General features: G+C 34.7%; 1 protein-coding gene across 1 annotated transcript in view; it reads right to left on the bottom strand.

The window, feature by feature from the left end:
* Positions 1–21,560, bottom strand: part of LOC115445015 (hemicentin-2) — a 142,205-nt gene that overhangs the window by 23,855 nt on the left and 96,790 nt on the right. Inside the window, exons 3-4 of the mRNA XM_030171052.2 lie at positions 7,769–7,901; positions 2,067–2,275 (exon numbers count right to left, since the gene is read on the bottom strand). Of these exons, the coding sequence (XP_030026912.2) occupies positions 2,067–2,275; positions 7,769–7,901 (342 nt within the window). The remainder of the gene's footprint in view (positions 1–2,066; positions 2,276–7,768; positions 7,902–21,560) is intronic.

Below are 21,560 nucleotides of genomic sequence, written 5' to 3'. Positions count from 1 at the left end.
TATCTGGGCTGATATAAAGTATATTCTATCACACATTCACACATTTCGTCCCCTAAGAAGTAGCAAAGGCGTGAGACCAGACTTTCCCGTGTTATGATAGGGGCGAATCTATCGCCACTTAAGACTTAAATCTAAAACCACTACAAGCGGCCGTTTTTATTACAAAAAATGACAACGTTTTACGATGCCCGTAGACTTGATATCTCAATTTTTTCTTTAGTAAATATAATATTGAATATATGCCGCAGACAATATTCACGGATCGTCTAGTTACTGATTTTTCGCCCGACCGCAGTCTATTGCGAGACATACTTATACTCGTACATATTGAAACCGTATTTGTACTGCAGATCAGTCACGGATTAGTAGACGAGTGGGGAAATGTCTATAGGCTACTGGTTTTGTCAAAAAACTACAGTTGGAATTCAAAAAGTTAAGTGGTCTTTAGATAGATTCTTAGAGATAGAGTATGGTAAAATATAAAATATTTTTAAGCTCCTTCATGCAATAGATGACTTTTACATTACTTTTTTTTATTACATTAATAATTCGTTAATAATTATATTATTTACATCATGTGATAAGTTCTACATATTCTTAAATATGAGCTAAATATCGATCCATAATATACGCATTATATAAATTAAAACTCCCTTTGCCGTATTAAATACAACATTTGTAATCATAGATATCGGCAGCGCGTACAATATTATTAGACATCATTATTACGCACCCCCCGTTCTCAATGGTAATTGGATATTTCATGATATGAATACCGCTGATTATGTAAGTAAGAATTCTTTGTGTGAACAGTCCCTTTAGTATAACAAAAGCTTTTGCAAATTACCTCTCAGCACGAGCAGACTAATGGATTTCAATGGAGTTGCATATATGCGATGTAGGCTCACTTTTAAATGCTTTGTTCTGTGCAAAAGAAATTTACCTCCCTCATCTCCTTTGCCCGCGTCTTTCGTCGCCTTGAATAGGGTAATTTCTTTGAATACCTCAGTGGTAGTTTGCTCTGTTTTTTATAGGCATACTATTTATTATGATATTTTTTGCTCATTGTCTGAAATCTTATTTAACAATGTCGTAGTTCTTTTGAGGTATAATCTTATTAGATTAATTATACGAGAATATAGTTGCATGTATATAAATGGATAAATCCAAGACACGAGCTCATTATTCTATTACATTGAAGAAAATTCAGCACAATGCCACTTTATTTCAATACGATATTGTAAGAACAAACAAATAATATTGCAAGTCGTATTAATGGAGTTGAACAATATTATATATTTTTCAAAAGAAGCGTAAGTTATTAGGCTTGTCTATATTTTAACTTAACCCTCATAAAAAATTGAATATCTTTAAAATATATTTATTGCATTCGATAAAAAAACAATTTCCATTAACGTCATGAAAACGAACATCAAATTGATCAGGTTTATTAACCAGCAAAATAAAGGTATCATTCCCGAGCACTGATAAAGCCCAGACAATTTGATCTATTTAAATCTAATTTCCTTTTAAATTTAACCTGTCTCCTGCAGATTTTATCTGTGTCATCGTCGGTCGGCGCGGCCAACGTTTTTATCAGAACGGTTGAGCAAGCCGATCCCCAGTCGACATTTCATAATTAAAACGTCTACGCGATGTCATCACTCGGTCGCGATGCCCCTGCGATTCATCCGTAATGACTAAATTGATTCCCCGCCGACGCCTCGTAAAATTTACATTTAAAAGTCCTGAATCATTTTCACTTTATTAGATTTCGTATTAATAAATAGCTTGACGTTTTGCGACGTCATTTACATGCCCATGATACTTTGTTAACTTGTTTTATTTCTAGTTTATTATATCGTTCGATAGTTTCTATGGGGGAAATGTAGTAGTATTCATTATTTTACACACAATGCCGACTAAAGTCGCTGCATTTAAACTTGTACCAAAGTAAGTTTTACTATTGTGACCATTGGCATATTATATTTTTTCAATCATGTCAGCGTTTCTATAGCTACTAGTTATCCACAAACTTATAATAAATCTATTGCAATATTTCTTACCAATAACAGTCAAACGTATTTGAAAGTTCCTCGTCGGTGAGTTCTTGAAGTCTACTCGACACCTGTACACGCCTTCGTCGTCCAATTGCACTGAGCTAAGTGTTAGCGCTGCCGGTTGCGCCACGGTCGCGAAGTAAGCCCTTGGACCAAAGGCTCCCGGGTCGGACCACTGCAGGGCTTTGTTGAACGAACGGCCGCGGACGTCGAAACTGGAACAAATAACATTTTTACCTCACTACGAAGCGAGGGTAATGCTTTTGTATGTGTGTGTGAATGTTACGCTCGTACTGAACTGATTTTGTTAGGGTATTTATTGATTCGTTTCTACTGGTGGATGTTTATGCTATTTAAAATTAATTTTAATTGCAATGAAAAGAAGAAAATGTATTCCGTCTGTAGTTTGGTCCGCCAGTCGTGTTTTTTTTTGTGTTGTAATGCAAAAGGTACTGCCATTTTCTATAAGTTCTTTTAAATATAGATAGTACCCCCTTAAGTATCAATGTGCTTCGGCGCGGTGGTATAGTTGTAATACCGAAGTAATAGTATATCAAATTTCAAATCATATGAACTTGTAAAAGAAAGAAAACAGTTAATGATTTTGTAACGTTTGAACAGATCTTTCTAAATTTAGTTTCTAACGAAAAAAAATCATCAAAATTGGTCCATTCGTTTCATAGCTATGATGCCACAGACAGACATACATCTGTATATTGTAATTAAAGGTGTGTATCTACACACCTTTAACTAATAACAACCCTCGTTTTTCGTCGGGGGTTAAAAACTAACTCTCTTCTTACAAACATTTCAAAATCTCTTAAAATGTCAATAAAATCATTGCCGTGCTAATAGATTTCAACTCATCTCAATAGTAATTCATGAAATAAATATGCCACGCCATTGAACGTATAAAAATAAACAACCCTGTTTTTTTTTTCAAACAACTTTAATGAAAGTGCGACGTACCACGTGGTACGCGTCAAAAATTTTATTTTCTCCGTAAAAAAACTGTCAAATTGTAGAATAAAGGAACGGGTCGCGCCGGTGAAGTTTTTCAATTTCCGGGCAGGCTACATTTTCTCAATCTCAACCTCCGTCCTAATTTATACAGCAAGAAGCTTTGAGATGATTTGATTGTACACCCTGCTGTTACCAGGTAAAGGACATTGTTCTGTGCCCATACATAATTCGCCCTGGAACCAACAGCAATGGAAAAATATTTGTAATATTTAGAATCATTAATAAATTCTCATGACATATTATTTATAAAACGGACAAGCTGGGATATCGCATTAATCCAAAAAAATGATGAGATTTTGAGGTTATAATTGATAGTAAACATTGAAAGCTTTTCAATGTTCAAGGTAGATTTATAGTCCTATCATTTACGCTTTAAATATGATTTTTATCGATATAAGTACCTATCTAATATATATAAGCCCTAAAGATTCATCACTATGTAGGTATCTGATTATTTTTTACTTAAATCAGGCTATTTTAAGACTTGATTCATATAATTTTTATAAGTAAAAAGGTACCTAATATGTAGTTATAGTATTTACATCCTCTAAGAGTACCCTTCAGATTTTATGTATTTTCTATGTATACGTACGTATTCCTCGAAGAGACAGACAGAGGCGCACTGTTGAGCATTCACGCTTCATCAGAGGCATGGCATATTTAACAAAGTTTTGGTAGACTCTTAGGGCATGTAGGATTAAATTAAACAAATAAAAAAATATTTTCAGTTCATATTATTTATTTCCTCATCACCTACATTGTTTTATAAAATATTATCTGAGTATTGTGCAGGAGGGTTGTTGTTATGGTAATATTTATCAATTCAGTTTTGCCAATCACCATATTAGTTAAATGAATATAATCTTTCATTATATGTACCTCCAATGGTGCAAGTCTTTCTAAAATGACATTTCTGCTATAAACATGATGTGGAGTATTTGTCCTTAATGGAATTATTTGATGTGAGCGAGTCTGGAGTTCCAACATTCTATTACAGAGCACGCAGCTTCTACTAACATAGTTACAGCTGAAGTATGTATAGGCTCTTGGGCCGTGGTCCGACATGCTGTACATATAAGATCAAGGGCTACAACCTGAAAAAAAAACAAACAAACATTATGCTCAAAATAGAATGGCAATATATTAATATTGTGTCACACGGAAAGCAGATTTATGTATTCAAATCTTCCAGCTGAATTAAATGTAAAAAACCTTCAAGCATATGACACACGTTTTTTAATCAACAATATACTTGCTAGTTTGCTCTTAAGTTGCCACAGCCACATGCTAAAGTGTGTAGTAGGTAGTATACAGACTGTTCGCTGTCTCCACGCAGTTACCAAGAACAGGAACTGAGGAGCGAACTAGAAGTTTGGCGGCAGTTAAACTTGTACGATTACAGAAAAAAGTGCTTACCAAACGAGGCGCTGTCCATTGTTGTATACAATGGCGAATCTGCTCGTTCTCCAACACTATGGACCCGCCAGCAGAGCCACAATTAATGCAAAAAGCAATTTCCATTTCGTATCCGTTATCAATGCCAGGTAAATTGTTACATCAGTTCACAAAGTCCAGAAATCACAGCCAGTGTATGTCGATATCGTAATCAATCGCACAGAGTCTTTATAATATCCGAATCGTCAATGATATAGTGAGAGTCAGAGAATTATAATATATTATATGGAAAGTGAGAGTCTAGTTTATTTGTCTTTGATGAGTGAAGTTTGAGTGACATTAAATTGAATTGAACAATGAAGTAAGAATTAGGGATACTACTCGACTAGATTCTGGATCGATTATATCGATCATTTATACAAAAAATCGATTTTTATTCAACATAGGGTTATTTTTATTCGGAAAAATATTTAGAGGACCCTTATTCCGGAAAATCTTTCACACGGGCGGATCCGATAGTAGTTTAATATGGAGAGAGTTTGAGGCTCCCGGATGGATAAAGAGAGAAGAACGCTACTTTTTATATGTATGATTCATAAATATTTTGTACGACAGAAAAATAAATGTTCGCATAATATATTATGCTCTGCTATCTGTACGAAGACAGGGCGGGTCGCTAATATAGAATCTAAATAAAAAAAGTAAATCAATATGAATTAAAAACTAAAACAAGAACTTTTTTCGTAGACGACTTGATCTATAATCAATTTAGTTCTAAAACTAACTACTTATTTATTTAAGACGCATCCACTGCTCGATTAAATATTATTATAATAATTAAGGAACATATCGCCTCACAAATCGAATATTTTAAAATGTTTCAATAATTAATTATCGGTAATTAGATTTATCGTTTTGTCGAACCGGTACATCTCTATACTCAATTAGTTGTAAACATGTCGGCGACTTTGACTTTAAGTCGTTACAATACTTTTATATATTCATTTTGGATGTAGCAGCTTGTCCGTTTTATACACATATTTGCAAATAATATAAAAAAATACATAAATAATTATGGTGCTAGTCACACCTTTGTTGGTTCTGGGGCCGTTTTCGACAATGTCCTTTAACAATTTAAGCACGCTTTTTACGACAGTATTATCTCCACAAAACGGCGGCGCCGCGCGGTTATTGCCTTTCAAATATTTATAATTGCTATTTCATGTAATCGCCGCTTGGTAAACAGCCTCTGCGCTTCGTATACGATTTGAATATTGTGTGGATTCGCATGATGGCTTCTAACAGAATGCATCATTGGGTTGAAGAAATATACACACCGCGATTGTATATTCCCGAAAGGATAGGCAGAGTTATAATTAACGAAACAAAGGTAACAGAGCTTTTTTAGTCTGTGAATCGATAGAGTAATTATCATCATGCCTAAGCATCAATAACAGCTTGATTATTGCGAGAGTATATGTGATGATCACAATGACTTGATGATACCTCGTTTGCTACCACTTATATAAAAAAATGTTACGTAATAAGACCTTCAAACTGAGCTTCAAACACACACTGTATTGACAGCCACACGTTTTCTCGCGTCAAACAGAAATGGTTCCTTTGAAGAAAATAAGATTCCTATTTCCTTTCGCTTACAAAGAGATTTGCTTTCACTCAAACTTTACTAAACAATTATTCAATTTTGTAAATAAAAATATTCAAATCATTACATTTGAGTTACGGAGTCAATGATCGATAAATCATTTTCCACGTTATACGGATTTCAGAGCGACAATTTTATCATGTATTCGTTTATGAATATTAATATAGATATGTTATTTTAAAATTATGAACTTGTCTGAAATATAATATTCTATTATATTGAAACTAATTATTGTTTTACAAATGTTAATAAGGTATAATTTACGTCAGACATTACATTTTTTGATACGGACTCTAATAAGGGATTCCATTGCTCCTGACTGTAAGTGACGCAGTACATTTATCCCTCGCTGGTCGACACAATTATGCCGTCCTGTTTGAAACCGGATATGCTCAGGCGGATACTGGAATGCGACATAATCTTTACACATATTTACTATTGATGTGTCTATTAATTTGTTTAACGAGACGTAACAGAAACTTAAGAGACCCATGACCTAACATGGCTTCAACATATTATATTTTATCCTTGTACTGAAAGTTTTTTTTAATATTATCCCGTTATTCCGTGATAGAACCAAAGTAACGAACATAGCTCGGAGAATAAATAAGCTGAAGTGGCAGTGGGCTGGCCATATCTGACGTAGGACCGATGGCCGCTGGAGCAGACGAGTCCTAGAGCGGAGACCGCGTCTCGGTAAGCGTAGCGTAGGACGACCTCCGACCCGTTGGTCCGACGACATTCACAGGATCGCCGGTGGACGCTGGACGAGGAGAGCGGAGGACCGAGCTACGTGGCGCGCTCTAGGGGAGGCCTATGTTCAGCATTGGACAGTTGTAGCCTGATGAGATCCCGTTATACTGAAAATTTGTAGATTCTACGGCAAAAAATCCTGTTTATAAAATATGACATAAAGAAATTTTAAAACCATAATAGCCCAGCTGTGGGTCTATGAACGACTTATCAGGTATTTATAGGTAATTCTATTATTTTACCACGAAACAATACAATAGTACGTAGTAATACAAAATCCAGGAGACGACAGCTACAATCCCCACTATCCAGCCCCGCTATTCCTGGGTACCCCCCTGCCAACGTCATCAAAATTTCAAAGATTGAGTGACAATAATACGGTTATACCGAACATTAATAGATCCCAGCCACGAATACTAGAGTGCGATTTCCTTAACGAGCGGCAGGTGACGTCTTAAGTGTGTTTCGTTGTAGGTGTGTTCCTAACACTAATTGGATTGGTTGTGCTCGGCTTCCGTTCATCCGTTTAAGGTAGCGACGGACGGTTCATTAGTCCCGACTTTACGATGTTAATTAAATACGCATTCATGGTAAAGTTTTTATAACCGGCCGAGTTTGGACCAGGTGGAAAAGTAATTAAGGCTCATTATTGCGGTTTGAAATCGTATTTCTTCGATTACAATCAACATTTAGAAAGTAAAAATATAAAAATAACCCTTAAGTAAATCATAATCCAAAGTCATTACTTTAACGCCCACATAAAGTATTTAAACAAAACATGGAAACGCTACAAATAATGAAAACTTTTGTGCTGTTAAAAACGTCCTAAATCGTATTTTATAATAACATCGACAAGTAATTATAAACCAACCTGTATATTGGTTTTCCTCCACTTTTCCGAAACCACAGCACCATGTAGACGCGGTCCTCGTTAGCGTCGGGCGTGACGTCACACGGCAGTGACGCCGTGCGGCCGAGCACCGCGTCCACGTCAACCGTCGACACTGGAAAATAAATACGAGTTATTTATCAGATTTAAAATGTACTTATTTTAAGGAATATTAAGACCTTTACACAGTATCAGCGCGAATAGTTAAATTATGCCTAGTAAATAGCATTAAGGTAAGACATATATTTTAATGTTTATTTTTTAATTTTCTGACGCCAAGCATCAATTTGTAGTCACTGTTATGTTCCGGTTTGATAGTCATTGTAGCCAGTGTAACTACTGGACATAATAAGACTTAACACGTCATGTCGCAGAATGGCGAGTGCAGTGGAATACCAAACAATATTTTGTAATTCGAGGTGTTGGATGGTGTTTCTACTATTTATGGGCGGTCGTATCACTTACCTTAGGCAAAGGGCAAGCTTGTCTCGTCATTCAACAATAAAAAAAATTTAACGCGTTCAAAATACCTGAATTAACAATACCTGAATTAACAATAACAAAAATATACTCTGTTAAAGTTATGAAAGAACCTAATTATAATATCTAGAAGTTCTTTCGGTTCTTTCATTTGTCACAGTATTCAAAGAGATACTTTCATAGCATCAATATAATAGGTATTATACAAAAACGGAGTCGCGAGAAGATTCTCCGAAAAAAGTTTAACATAAAATTGTCTCCATGTCACTTCAGTGAGCTTATAAGATTTACAAACGAATGTCAGTCCAGAGCCGGCCATTTACATTTTAGAATTAATACAGAATGAACATTAAACAAAATTTATTGCACCCAAGACAAAAAATAACTTTACGCATAAGAAACTCGCTGTCGACGCTTCATAAGAAAAGGAAAAAATGAAAGGAATCCCTGGTGTAAGGCCAACGTTTATTCATTATGAAAGTATTTTAATGAAATTACTGTAAAGTAAGAGCATAGTTACGTACAAATTGTGGATACGAGCGTCCCTTCTTCAATCAGAAGATGAATACTGACGCAACCCTACATTTATGCGTGAGGAGATAAAATATTAATACATCCTAAAATTTCTTCGCTTCAGGAGGGTATAACTCATTTCCTGGCTTCCATTGTGTATTTATATAACCGAAGGCGCATCGAACGCCATCATATTTTTTAATAACCACGCGTAGAAGATACAACAGCAAAAGACTATTTCATAGATTCGCTAACAGCGTGCGAAATTTCTTTCCGTTTCGCCTAATGTGTCACTTTAATGTAAGCCGGTCTTAAATTTCAGATGGACTATTCGAGAATCTTATTGCGCGTACCGTCGGATCCGATCGACATTTATCTGTATAAAATTAGAATATACGGGTCCGCGACCGCGAGTAGCTGTTACGGAGAAGCTATAGTCTACATCTGTTACAGTCGTTTGTTGTAACGTAATGCTGAGTAATACACCGAGTGATTTAATGCATTTTATGCAAAATGGAGAATCGTTTGAATTTTAAGATATTTTTAGTGGTGGTACTGATTTATCTGTCGTCACCGTGATCGGGCGCTTACTATAAGCGTACTTATCATTTCAAAGAAAACAAGCGTGAAATGACGAAACAGCTTACTGATATGTGATGAGTGGTATTGTTAGAGGCTTACACTCCCACTCCTTGCCTAAATAATAAAAATATGTATCGAAATCTTTATAAAATGGTAGATCAACGCCCCTGGAGGAAACATAATTTATATTTATTTTTATCATAAAAGATGCAGTTATTATTCCGAAAATACGAAACATTCTAAAAGGTGTAACCAAAACTTCGTAAAAGCAAGAAAACAATTTCCCCAACGGAATTGATGATAAAAAGTAATAATAAATGTAAACGGTCACAATTTAAACATTGTCGCAGATCGCCAAAAACAACCATGACTGCTATGAAGCAAGTATTTTGGCTAAACTGCCTACTGTTTGGGAACAACATTCATCCTCAACCAAGTTAATTGGCGCCCTGTGTTTTCCCTCTGTACATTTATACGCGTCTGCTAACTTAGGTGCCGAATTTCTTTTGGCAATTTAGTTACATGTAAACACACGCAGAAAATGTGGACCAATTTAATAAAGCAAATCAACTCTAAGGCGTCAAAGGGGGTGGGTAAACAACTTGTAATATGTATTCTACTGTGATGGCCTGATTACTAGATATTATATATTCCCGAAGCTATACGCATTATATGGCATTATGTTCGCAAGTTTTAATACGTAGAATCATAGTTCAAAGTTTGATAGAATTTAAATATTCATTGGCATCTTAGAAGTTTGTATCGTGCTGAGCAGGTATTTAGTCGAGTTTTTAAAGTCTTTCAGGCTTAGAATATTAATAATTTCGTTTTAAAATTCATGTAACTTTTTAACAACTCTTTTATAACAAATAATCGAAAAATTAAATAGTATTCCACTCTATGGTAAATGATACCCACGCCTATAAACATCTGCATTTTATCAACGACTAACCATACTATTACACCTATCTATATGTATATGTTTAATTTATGTAGCCAATAGCAATAGCAAGTAAGATCATTCTATTCGCGCTGTAGACAATATATATAATTACCTAAAGTGCGGCTTACTCATACCGAAAATTTCAAATACACGAAACATTACGAAGCTATCAGAAAACAAATATATAAGAATCCTTCAATTTCTTACACAAACACCATCCCATTTATCCAAGATATTATGGAGCGGTATCGGCCTAGCTACACAAAGGTGCTTATTACTTAGCACCTGTATTAGGAATACGTAGCCGGCTGCCGCATCAAATGAGTTGGCCTAAAAACGAGTTCGATCACGCGACGCTTCTGATTCACGTCCGAAAGCTGAAGGAAGTCGATAATCGCCGAACGAAACTACAGGTTACTGCAGTTTATAGGACGTTAACGTGTTACATTTTTTGTAATGGGTAGGATGGTGGTAAAGTGTGTACCACCACCCGTGAACACGAACACATCCTCAGGATTTCTGGACATATAGAATTAATGAGGAATTGAAGGGTGAGTCTGTATCTTGCAATATAGAGGTACGAACTAGAGGCAACGAGTCCAAATAACTCGATTCCTGTCGGCTTCCCTTTATGTAAAATCTATAATCATTAGAAAGATTTGCAGATCGCATTCATATATGTTGTGTCGGGTTTCCTTTTGGAAAATTTCACTTTGCCACTGATATGAACTCAGACGAGACATTCATGCTGCAGATAAAATGTATATGGGAAGATCAACAGACAGAACCAAGTATGTGAATAATATTGTTTTGTGATTTAGGTCAGTTATGTAATCACAGTGCAAAAACGCCTGATGTACGCAGGGAATAGCATCTGCAGTCATCTCGAATCGATTATTCAATTCGAATCCGTCTCACGTGAAGATTCGAAACCGGCCAGCGGTCCACTGGGAACGTTGGCTCCCCTCCGGCACGACAGCGCGTGACTTGACTATATTTTTGCTCTGCACCTTTGTTCTATGTTCACACAATAGCATAACGTAATAATCTACTGAATGGCAATTTCATTTTCTCGTTGTTTTTCGATTGTATGGTCTTGATGCGATTTTAAATGTGTAGGAGTGACGTAATGAATGAATGAATGAATGAAATTAAGTGTTAACAGTATATAACCATTCACAATTGTATATTTTTCGACTGAATTACGATAAACAGGCATCAATTTAGTTCGTCATCGTGTGTCATATCTTCTTAGTACACGAGAAACGACCATCAATATAGGAGAAAGGCCAGAAATATAGGAGTTGCACGGGGAATTTTTAATAACAACTTTAATTTTATTACATTACCCTTGTAGGTATATCTACAAGTATAATTTGAAAATAGAGTATAGGCTATTTTCGTGTTTCCAGCAATTTCATTGACTTTGTAATATAAAATCTGTATGCCAAGTAACGCTTTCATAGAAAAGCAATTTATTTCGAATAAAATAAATAAATCGTCAAATAAATTAGCATTTAAGAATAGCTATTTAGGCCCAAGACGTCTCGATTTTCATGCAACCAATTCTAGGTCGCAAAGTACATTTAAAAAGGGATTTTGTGGGATCTCAAAGTCGTGAAAAATGTCGCCGACATAACGATGCCTTTGAGATTTTAAAAGCACGAAAGGCTAATAAACAGGTTCCGTTTGGTGTTAGTCGGAGCTATTTATATAAACTCTTTGTGCTTTCTTTAAAACATAATCTTAAATTGTGCAATGTTTTATAAAATACCAAATTTAAGTAATTTAAGGTTTATAATATCAATAAAAGAAGAATTACTACGTGATATGTCAGATGTGTGTTTTTCTGTTCAAGACGGTATTTATGTTTATCTGTCAGTAAGCAGGTCCCATCGTTTCGTCTTTCGTGCTTTCAAGCAGCATTGTGCGAGTTATCTTAAGGATAGTAACATATTATAATAAGGATTATGATATGAAATACTTTAAGTGAGCGGCGATACCATAGTTGGGTGTGCCCAAAAAGTCCATACCACAGTATGGACTACCAAAACAAATGTTTACAGGTTCAAAACCCACTGGCACGCAGCTCTGATTTTTCTATAGCTATGTATGTATTAGTTGTAAATTATCTCTTGATTTTACGGTGAAAGGAAATATTGCGAAAAAACCTGCATACTCCAGAATTTCTCCATAAGAATTTCAAAGATATGTATGTGGGATATAATGCCTAGACAACAAAACACCGTTTTCAAATAAATCAGTCTTTAATTTCATGAAAATAAACTTGCGCCTCTGCATACCCCTTTTGGCGATAAATGCGTGATGTTATGTATGTATGTATGTAAAATAAACTTAAAATACGTTTTATAACAATCACGTCTTACTCCCCCGACTATGCACACGCCGTCTTAATTTCCTACCCCTTTCCCCTTCTTTCCCATACATCCCTCTCACTCCCACAATCACGTTCCGTTTCCCACATGTATAATCTGTCGATCCGCGCTAGCCAAGCCTAAAGCCTCTCAGTAGTAGAGGAGACCCAACAGCAGTGATACAGGGCTGGTATTATTATATCAGGACGGTGAGCGTAGTCCAGTACTATGCAGTGTTTTTGATATTAAAGAACTTTACGGAAATCGTTACTATTTATATCTAATCGTAGGATTTCCTTGGATGACCTCTCTCGACATTCGGCCGACAGTAAAAAAGTTACGGTGTAAATAAATAAAACCAAAATAAAACGATAAGTGATATTGCCATAAAAACCTGCGAAGTAATTTAACAATCAGTCAAGTGCGTGACACAAACCATCACAACTTTTATAATAACAAAGCTCAGTTCATTAATACTATTTAAAACATTCTGATGGAGTTAATTAAATACCACATAATTGATAGGATACGCCGTGCGTGATTTAATTAGGCGCATCAATAATGAAAAGTGTATAGAAGGCAACCTGATTGAAATGCATTTCATGAATGGAATAATATTGATAAATCTAATAACGATGTATTAATTTACAGCAGTTACAAATAAAATTATTTTAAACACGCCTAAATCAGACTGTCCTGGGAATTTTAGTACGCAATATTCATTTTAAAGTTGCTGTATATTTTATGTAGAAAGAAAAAGGATGTGTTGCATCTAATATGTATATTAAATAATTACCTTATGTAAATCACTATTAACGATCTTAAATCACATTCTAGATAAGCTAGGATCCGAGATAATACCAGGAGTCAATGAATTTTAAGAAAAAAAAAATCGAAATGAAAGTATGTAATTAATAAAAGCCTATATAAGACAATGTACATTAAAACGTAAATCATACCTAAGCCAATCCCAGCTATATCGCGTGACCGTTCTTGTGTTAACTAAAACAGCTTTCGTCCTAATTGCTCTAGTGATAGATATTATTAAAGCAAAAAATAATGAGATGTGTAACATGCGTAATTTAATTAATTAAATGTTATTCTAATGAAGCTTACTCGTAGGATCGGGCGTGAGCAAGAAAATTCAATTATAATTCGGTATTCAGTAACAAAATATTGTGGAATATAGAGTATGTGGAAACCGTCCGGCACACATTCAAGTTTTGTATGTAGGATTAAACCCTTGAATCGATTTGGTTGGAAATTTACCGTTTGCAAAACTTTCTATGATAATTTATTTTCTTATAAAGTATTTTTAGCATAGCACAATGCCGATAAAAACTAGGATAGTGAAATTAATGATCAGATAGATTTTTTTTTAAATATCTAAGTTCAGTCAATTGCGTTGTTTATGCAAGCTATACCTATACCATTGTACCATTGGTACAATTATCTTAATAATACAATTTTATTACGTTACTAGCCATGTTGCCCGATACGAACTCAATTTAGCTCTGATTATCGGCTTTGCAGGCACTCTGAGGGATGAATTTTCAAAAAACTTTATAGTACATACTTCATAGGTACAATAATCAGCTTGGTTGAGCCACTGCCTACCAGAAAATCGCAATGTAACAACAGCCCGCTGAGAATGTCCCAAAAACATGCGACTCGTAGGTTGATGTCTAAATTTAATGTTTTTGATTGTTCGAAAGACCAATTCGTCGATCACGTGTTTATCTCTTAACCAATCAAAATAAAACGACACGGAGTAGTGTCGTGTTTTTTGTCCCATTCTAAGCAGACAGCTCGCGTTGCGTTTTCTATAATAAAGGTTTGGTGAATAATTATTTAATAGGCAACGTCTATCACACGTTTCATTTAAAGCACACGGCACTACTGAAACAATGGGTTGTTCGTCCGATTTTAGGTAGGATCAATATTGCACTGACAGATCTCGGATGTAGTTGTTTATGCTGTCTGCGTATCAAGATATATATACAGTGCAGTGAGTGACTATCGCCTACAGATAGATCTGAAACAGACACCTATATAGTTAGGAAAGGGTAATATGGCATATTTTGTGAAAATCCATGAGTCGTATATGATCTAAAGGGCTCAAAATATTGGTAATTTCATCTATTTGTGTATGAAATAACTTAGACTAATTCGTCCTTGTATAATTGCACTAAAAGTAAATCGTTCTCAGCTAACATCTTCATTAAGTCAAGCTGGCATAGTAAGATATTGTGACCAATTTTTGTCACATCCAAACTTGGAGCTTCAAGTATTTTAATAAAATCTCCCCTCAAAGGACGCAGCGCAGTTCTCATACTCTCTGTAAAGGTGTACATTTGCATGATTTTAATTAAATTCTACTTTCAACTTGCAATAAACCGTAACAAAAAAGGCGACACTTAAATGAGCCGACCAGAACAATAACAACGGGAGTTACGATTAATTATAAAAAATGTATAATCACATTTAAATAATTTTAACGGGGCAAATTAAATTTGACGTGATCAGAAATGACAAAACTGCTAATGCAGTGACATCACTAGAAATTATTAATTTCGGACACACGATAGTGGTTTTCATTAGACAATGATAACATTTTAAAACGAATGCAGAAATCATGATATTCAAAAATACATTCACATATCTCCCTGAAGTTTATTTCTCGTGTTCGTTAGCATTTGACAGTAACGTATAGGCGACGGCAGGTACGGTTTCACGGCAGCTCGTTAAGAGCTGACAAACTAAGGGTAAGACTATGGTTCGTTAGTGATGCGACTCCCACATCGACACATCGATCTCGTTTCATGATGTTTCCGAGTGTCATTTTTTGGAGCAAAACAGTGGTTAATGTTCCAAATTGAGCCCTTTATGGGAAAGATTATGAGTTCCAAAAGCCAGTTGTAGGGCACATCAGCCAAAAAAAAGAAAGATCAATCGGTGTTGAGTGTTATATTATCTACGTTTACCCCATTTTCACCTTTATTTTTAATGTAAGCGTAAAAGTGAAAAATATGCGGAAAATAATCTTTCGCTTTCGCTTATTTAGCGCGCCTGGTACAGCATATGTCATTCGCCACGCCACGTGGCCTGTCGCCTGCCCATAAACAAATTGGGCCTTAATCCCCTCATGCGTGTTTAACAGTTGGATTACTCGATTAACCGCCCTCCAAATTTCAAACGACGTTGTCGAGAACCCGAAATTCGCTCTTTTAATTGACCGAAAAGGCCTGTCACAGCCCCGAACCGTAAAGTTTGCAAGCGACTTTTTCATTCGGAGAATTTGTTTTTGGATCGGAAAATAATAAGGCTTTTGAACGGTTTAAATATGGTCGTTCATTAGCGTGTTTTCAGAGTAGGCTCGTTTAAGCATTATTGATGTAAAATAATTGCATATTTCGTGGTAAATATTATATTAATAACACTATAAAATACTGGTTATTGTTACGTTCGAATTAAAATTGAATAAATGGACAGTATCAGGATTACGGGTTGATTAAATATACCAGGTGTTCGACTGCGTTTTTAATTTTAGATGTTATTGTTTTGGAAAATCACATTTTGTATTGGCGTATTACATACATTAAGGGACGCATGATTGAAATTATTTTCAAAACAGGTGTGAGTATTCGTATCAAGAATAAATTAAATATTTTTGTAAAAACTAGTATAAAAATATTTCACTTGTTATCAATATTAGTGTTCTAAATAATGTAAAGTGAATCGAACATTACAGAAATTTTAAACAAACGGTTCAAGTTTTATTGAAGAAATGATGCTTCAGAAATGGATACCCGACTTTATATAAATAATATTATTGTTAAGGCAATCGTTTATACAAAATATTAAATACTTACCTACTTATTAATACTTGATACTTGACTCAAATCATCCCGCCAAATATGGCCGTTTAAAATATAAAGTGTGGAAACCTAAAGTTAAAAAGTTCAGCCCGAAAAAAGCACAAACGCCCGTAGTCTTTATTCAAAAGCTTTGTAGGAGTTGACGTCGGGACCAAAGTGGTACGGGTTGATGTGTAAAAAAATAAAATGCGTTCTTGTTTACCAAAAGCGATCTGAAATATAATTTGTTAAATATAAATTGTGGTAGTCTCTCGACATTGGATAATTAATGTTAAATTAATTCTTAGATAGTTGTTTTCTCTGAAGGATAGGCAGAGACGACACAAGTAATATATGTATTGTTTATACCATCTCATGATGAGACAAAGATGAGTGACACTGAGCCAAAAAACCAAATATCACTTTATGCGACCCAGAGATAAAACCAGTGACCTTGACGTTACAGTACAATTACGCCACCGAGACAATCAGTTAATAAAAATTCAAACTTTGAATAGTCTGGAGACCATTGACTGGTCCCACATTACGCTGAACTAAATGCAAACATCACAACTTGCGTGTTGCCAATTGTTTCCTCAATAACTATACTAAAAATAACACATTTCGTATACGAACACAACATCAAATACTAAATAGCCTTTCTAATTCTGAATATTATTTTTATAGAATCATTAAATATTTAATAACGCCTAGCTTTTAATGTCAGCTAGTCACGGACGTGGAAAATTGATTGGCCATAATGTGCGGCCGCAGCACAAGAACTTTGCAACATTGTGTGCGTTTTAATCAATCCAGTTGCCTCCTACATTATGTTATAAGGTGGCGATAACAATATTGTTTCAAGTATGTTTACAACTTTCTTACCGATTACTTATTACACATCTCGATTTTATTGTCTACTAGACGGTGCTCGCGACTTCACCCGCGTAACTTTTCTCGCTGCAAAAGTTCCTAAATCATTGTTGCGATTTACAGGGCTAACTGTCCAACACCAGAACCATCTAACCAAAACAATATTTTATTTACTATAGGAACTAATTACCGGAATAAAAAGTAGCATATGTGTTAATCTAGGACACTGCCTACATGTATGCCAAATTTAATTCAAATACGTTTAGCTGTTTGAGCGCTTACCTTTAACAAAAATCCAAACTTTTTCTAAAACTTCTTCATTTATTTTATTAGTGTAAGTAAATAAGATTTCTACATATTAGAAATATTATGAGCAAACGTACCTACTCTCCCAGATAAATGGAAAGTTGAAATAATAATCTTTGAAGGCATGGTATTTATTTGAATTTCAACCAACGCTTCTTAAGAACAATTATCATCGTAGACTATGCGTTCACTAAATAATGGTGTTAATAAACTTTAATACATTTAATCTTAAGTCTCGAAAAATAGTTCCTGCTTTGTTTTTCAGTTAAGAATTTTATAAAAATCTCTTCAAATACAAAATTATGGATATCGTGTCCTATATGATATGAAAGGTGACGTAAAATGATAGGTCAAAGAAACTCCAAAATATCTTAACGTAATCCAAGAGGACGTGAGGGATGCGAAGCCTCGGAATGAAAAGTCACCGGCCCCGCCGTAGTATATGGGTTTTATTATTCTGTATGTCAATTCAGTTGACAGCATTAGGGTTTTTTTCCTTTATCAAAAAAGCTGACTAAGTATATTAGATGGGAGGGTTCTCTAGGTTTGAAGTGGTAAGTATATCAGAAGCGTATGACCTTCTAGAATATTCTACGTAGTCAGGGGTAATATTTTCTTTTCTAAAACTAAATAAACGTCATAGTTTTAATCAACAGGAGTAACCAAACAAAATTGTCATTATATTTATTTACTGCACCACACAATGTAAGGGTAAGTAATGACTTACCCTATTTAAAATGTGTTTGTGATCAAATACACCGGTGGAAACTGCATTTAACTTCCTGCATTAGTTTTTCCGTCATGTATGTATAAAATTACAGACGAAAATTCTAAAAACTTTTGTTTTGGTTTGCACTAACAAAGACCCCATATAAGCTTTTCTTTAATATATATTGTAATTTACAGACATCGGCCTATTACAATTATATTATATGTAAAGTTACTCAATAACTTTCTTGAACATTATCTTCAAACTGGACTGCACACCCTATGTAGTGTTTAGTTACATATGGGCAAAAAAACTGAGCAAAAAACCTATGGAATGTCTAAAGAGATTCACTCATGCTTAACATCTATCTTACCTCTCTTCTAATCAAGGGTCTACGTAAGGTAAATGAGACAGGTAGCTTCACAAATCAATATCGTATATCTTATGCCAGTAAAAAGTCTCGTATGTCCTCGCTCACTATAACTACTCGTTTACCCGTATTTTTTTAAATATAAAAATAAATATAGGTGATTGAAAAACTTCATCACAATAATAAATAAAAGCACAGAAATTTTCTTGCTACTTTTCTACTTAATGATAGCCAAGACATAGATGTTATTAAAGCGTCCTTGAGCCAGTATTCAAAGTGTTCTTGATAGGGCATTGTTTTCCAGTTCAGTATTATTATACTTCTTATGGAAATAAAGCCAGGGTTACCTTATACACACTGGTAATTGTTTAATAGAAAAATAATTACAACTTCTCAATTGCACGTAATCTTACTGTGTTATGTTCTCTTACTAATATTACGAGTGCGAAAGTTTGTCAAAATGTTCGGATGTTTGATAGATGTAAATTTAGAAAGAGCTAGACGAATTTAAATGGAAATTAGCACATGTGTATTTACCATATGCTGGATAAACACACGGGCTATTTTTCCTCCCAGTAATTTGCGCCCATGGGAAATAAGAGATTTTTTATGTAATTTTTTTAAATAGGTAGCGCTGGCATCGAACAGCTAGCGTAATAAATTTTGTAGCAGAAGAGGCTGTTTACGCAGGCAAAGCCGCGGACAAATCTAGTACTATATAATGACACCATCCCTGTAGTAACCTAAGTCTACCACTGCTTCTACTAATAGTCTTCAGTACAATATGTTATTATTTTTAGATATCATACGTAACATTGTGTATATAAAATATAGCATACAATGTTATGTGGAATATAACAATAGCTTTTATAATAAGTACTTGCAGAAGACGCCTCTACCTTGGACACTATCTTGGTTTTTGCCCATCAAGCAGACTTATTTCAGGTTTAAAGAAATATCCCATAACTATTGACTTACCCACCTTTCAAATATTGTCATTGTCTCTGAGCAATGTTTCTTCACGTTTCCTTTCACTTCATTTTAGTTTTTTATGAAATAGTAATTTATAAAATTATACGAGCTGCTTTTCTAGAGGGGATTTATCAAATTATATTTGCAAATATTTCTGAGCACAAACTAAAATATTTTTCGAAGCTAAATAGCTTTATAAATAATTATTTGTGAGATAACTAACATTAATAATTATTATCTTAAATTAAAATAAGTACTTATTTATAACAAAATGGGTTCGTATAAAATGCCCACGTATTTTAAAGAAATAATGTTATCAAAGAACAAATTTGTAAGCGGGTAACTACTTACATAATATATTTCCCTACACCGGATTAATAAATTAATCACAGCAACCCGAGCAAAATTTGTAAAATAAAGTGACACATAAAGCTTATTAAATTACGCACGAGAATTAATTGGCGCGCAACTTTCCCGCGCAATAATACATAAATCGTTCATTTTTAACACGTTCCCGGTACGGCAAAAGTCACTGCATACGTACAGCCAAACAAAGGGGGTCATTAACATTTTTAATTTTGTAGGATTTATTAAATACTATTTTTTGCTAGACTCTATAGAATATATTATAGTATCTATAGGTTTATTTCTCAACACTTTAAAATAATACTAATGGACCCAGTCGTTTGAAAATTTTCTACAATATTTTTTTTTATTTGTCAGTAAATAAACCGGTAAAAATTCAATATTTTGCTTTCGTAAACCTCTGCAATGAACTTTTCACTAAATAAAGGTTTGTTTCAATTCAATAACGTAGACAAAATGACTCTGTAAGTTGGGACTTAGGTAACGCGATCCTTCTATACTCAAGTCCTACTTTTAGTAGGCATCCGTCACACACGGCTTTAAAACTTTACTGCACACACCAATTAACTCACGGTAGCGAGCGGGCAACATTTTAATTGTAATCAAAACATCACCGAACAGTTACTACGCCCTGTAACTTATTGCCTAACTCCAAATTAATTTATGGATGCGACGACCTTTTCCAACGCGTAAAGTTCGAGCTTAGATAATAAACAAATTAATGCTTAGTTTCGGGACCGCCATTTTATATGCGGCGGTATGTTTCGCGCCATTTCTGGGATGCTTGTGTTCGTACTTTGGAATTACTGTTTAGTTTATGTTTGACATGTTCTGTTTATATAAACGAATGAATACTGTTAACCCAGTCTATCGAGCGAAACAGAAAGTATTATTAGCATTTAATTAATGAAGAGCATACGGGTACGGCGTTGTATTTAAATGGGCCGACGGTACATTTTAAAATAAATCACATAAAAACACAACGCAGTTAGAAGCTGTGTTGGTATTTTTTTTTATTATCTGCTCTAAGGGGGCACAGCAACCGCACATACTTATAAAAACCACTTTCTACACATAATCTTAAAAAAGGCCTGTGGAGACGCCCTTAGGTTTTTTTTTCACTATAAACGTTACAATTTGCGTTCTATTTTCAAAATATTTAAATATAAAATTACAATAATTTCTAATTAGTTCTCGTAAAATCGCTGTACGGTCTGTTAGTAGTAATATCTGTGCCGGCCAAACACGACGCACGTCATAGTACACTGTACATACCGTAATCTGTTTATCTGGCTCTTCTGTATTAGTGCCACCGGCTGGCACTATTGAATATTGCCATCGGGACGGTGAGCAATTGATTTAAACGAAGCGTTGCAGTGTAAACTATGAGTCCCGGCTACAATCTCGAATGGAGTTAATAAAAATATT

The sequence above is a fragment of the Manduca sexta genome, chromosome 13 (genome assembly GCF_014839805.1).
Source record: "Manduca sexta isolate Smith_Timp_Sample1 chromosome 13, JHU_Msex_v1.0, whole genome shotgun sequence".
In the NCBI taxonomy this organism is placed as follows: domain Eukaryota; kingdom Metazoa; phylum Arthropoda; class Insecta; order Lepidoptera; family Sphingidae; genus Manduca; species Manduca sexta.
The sequence above is the reverse complement of the archived record's forward strand: the minus strand, read 5'-3'. Positions and strand labels throughout refer to the sequence as shown.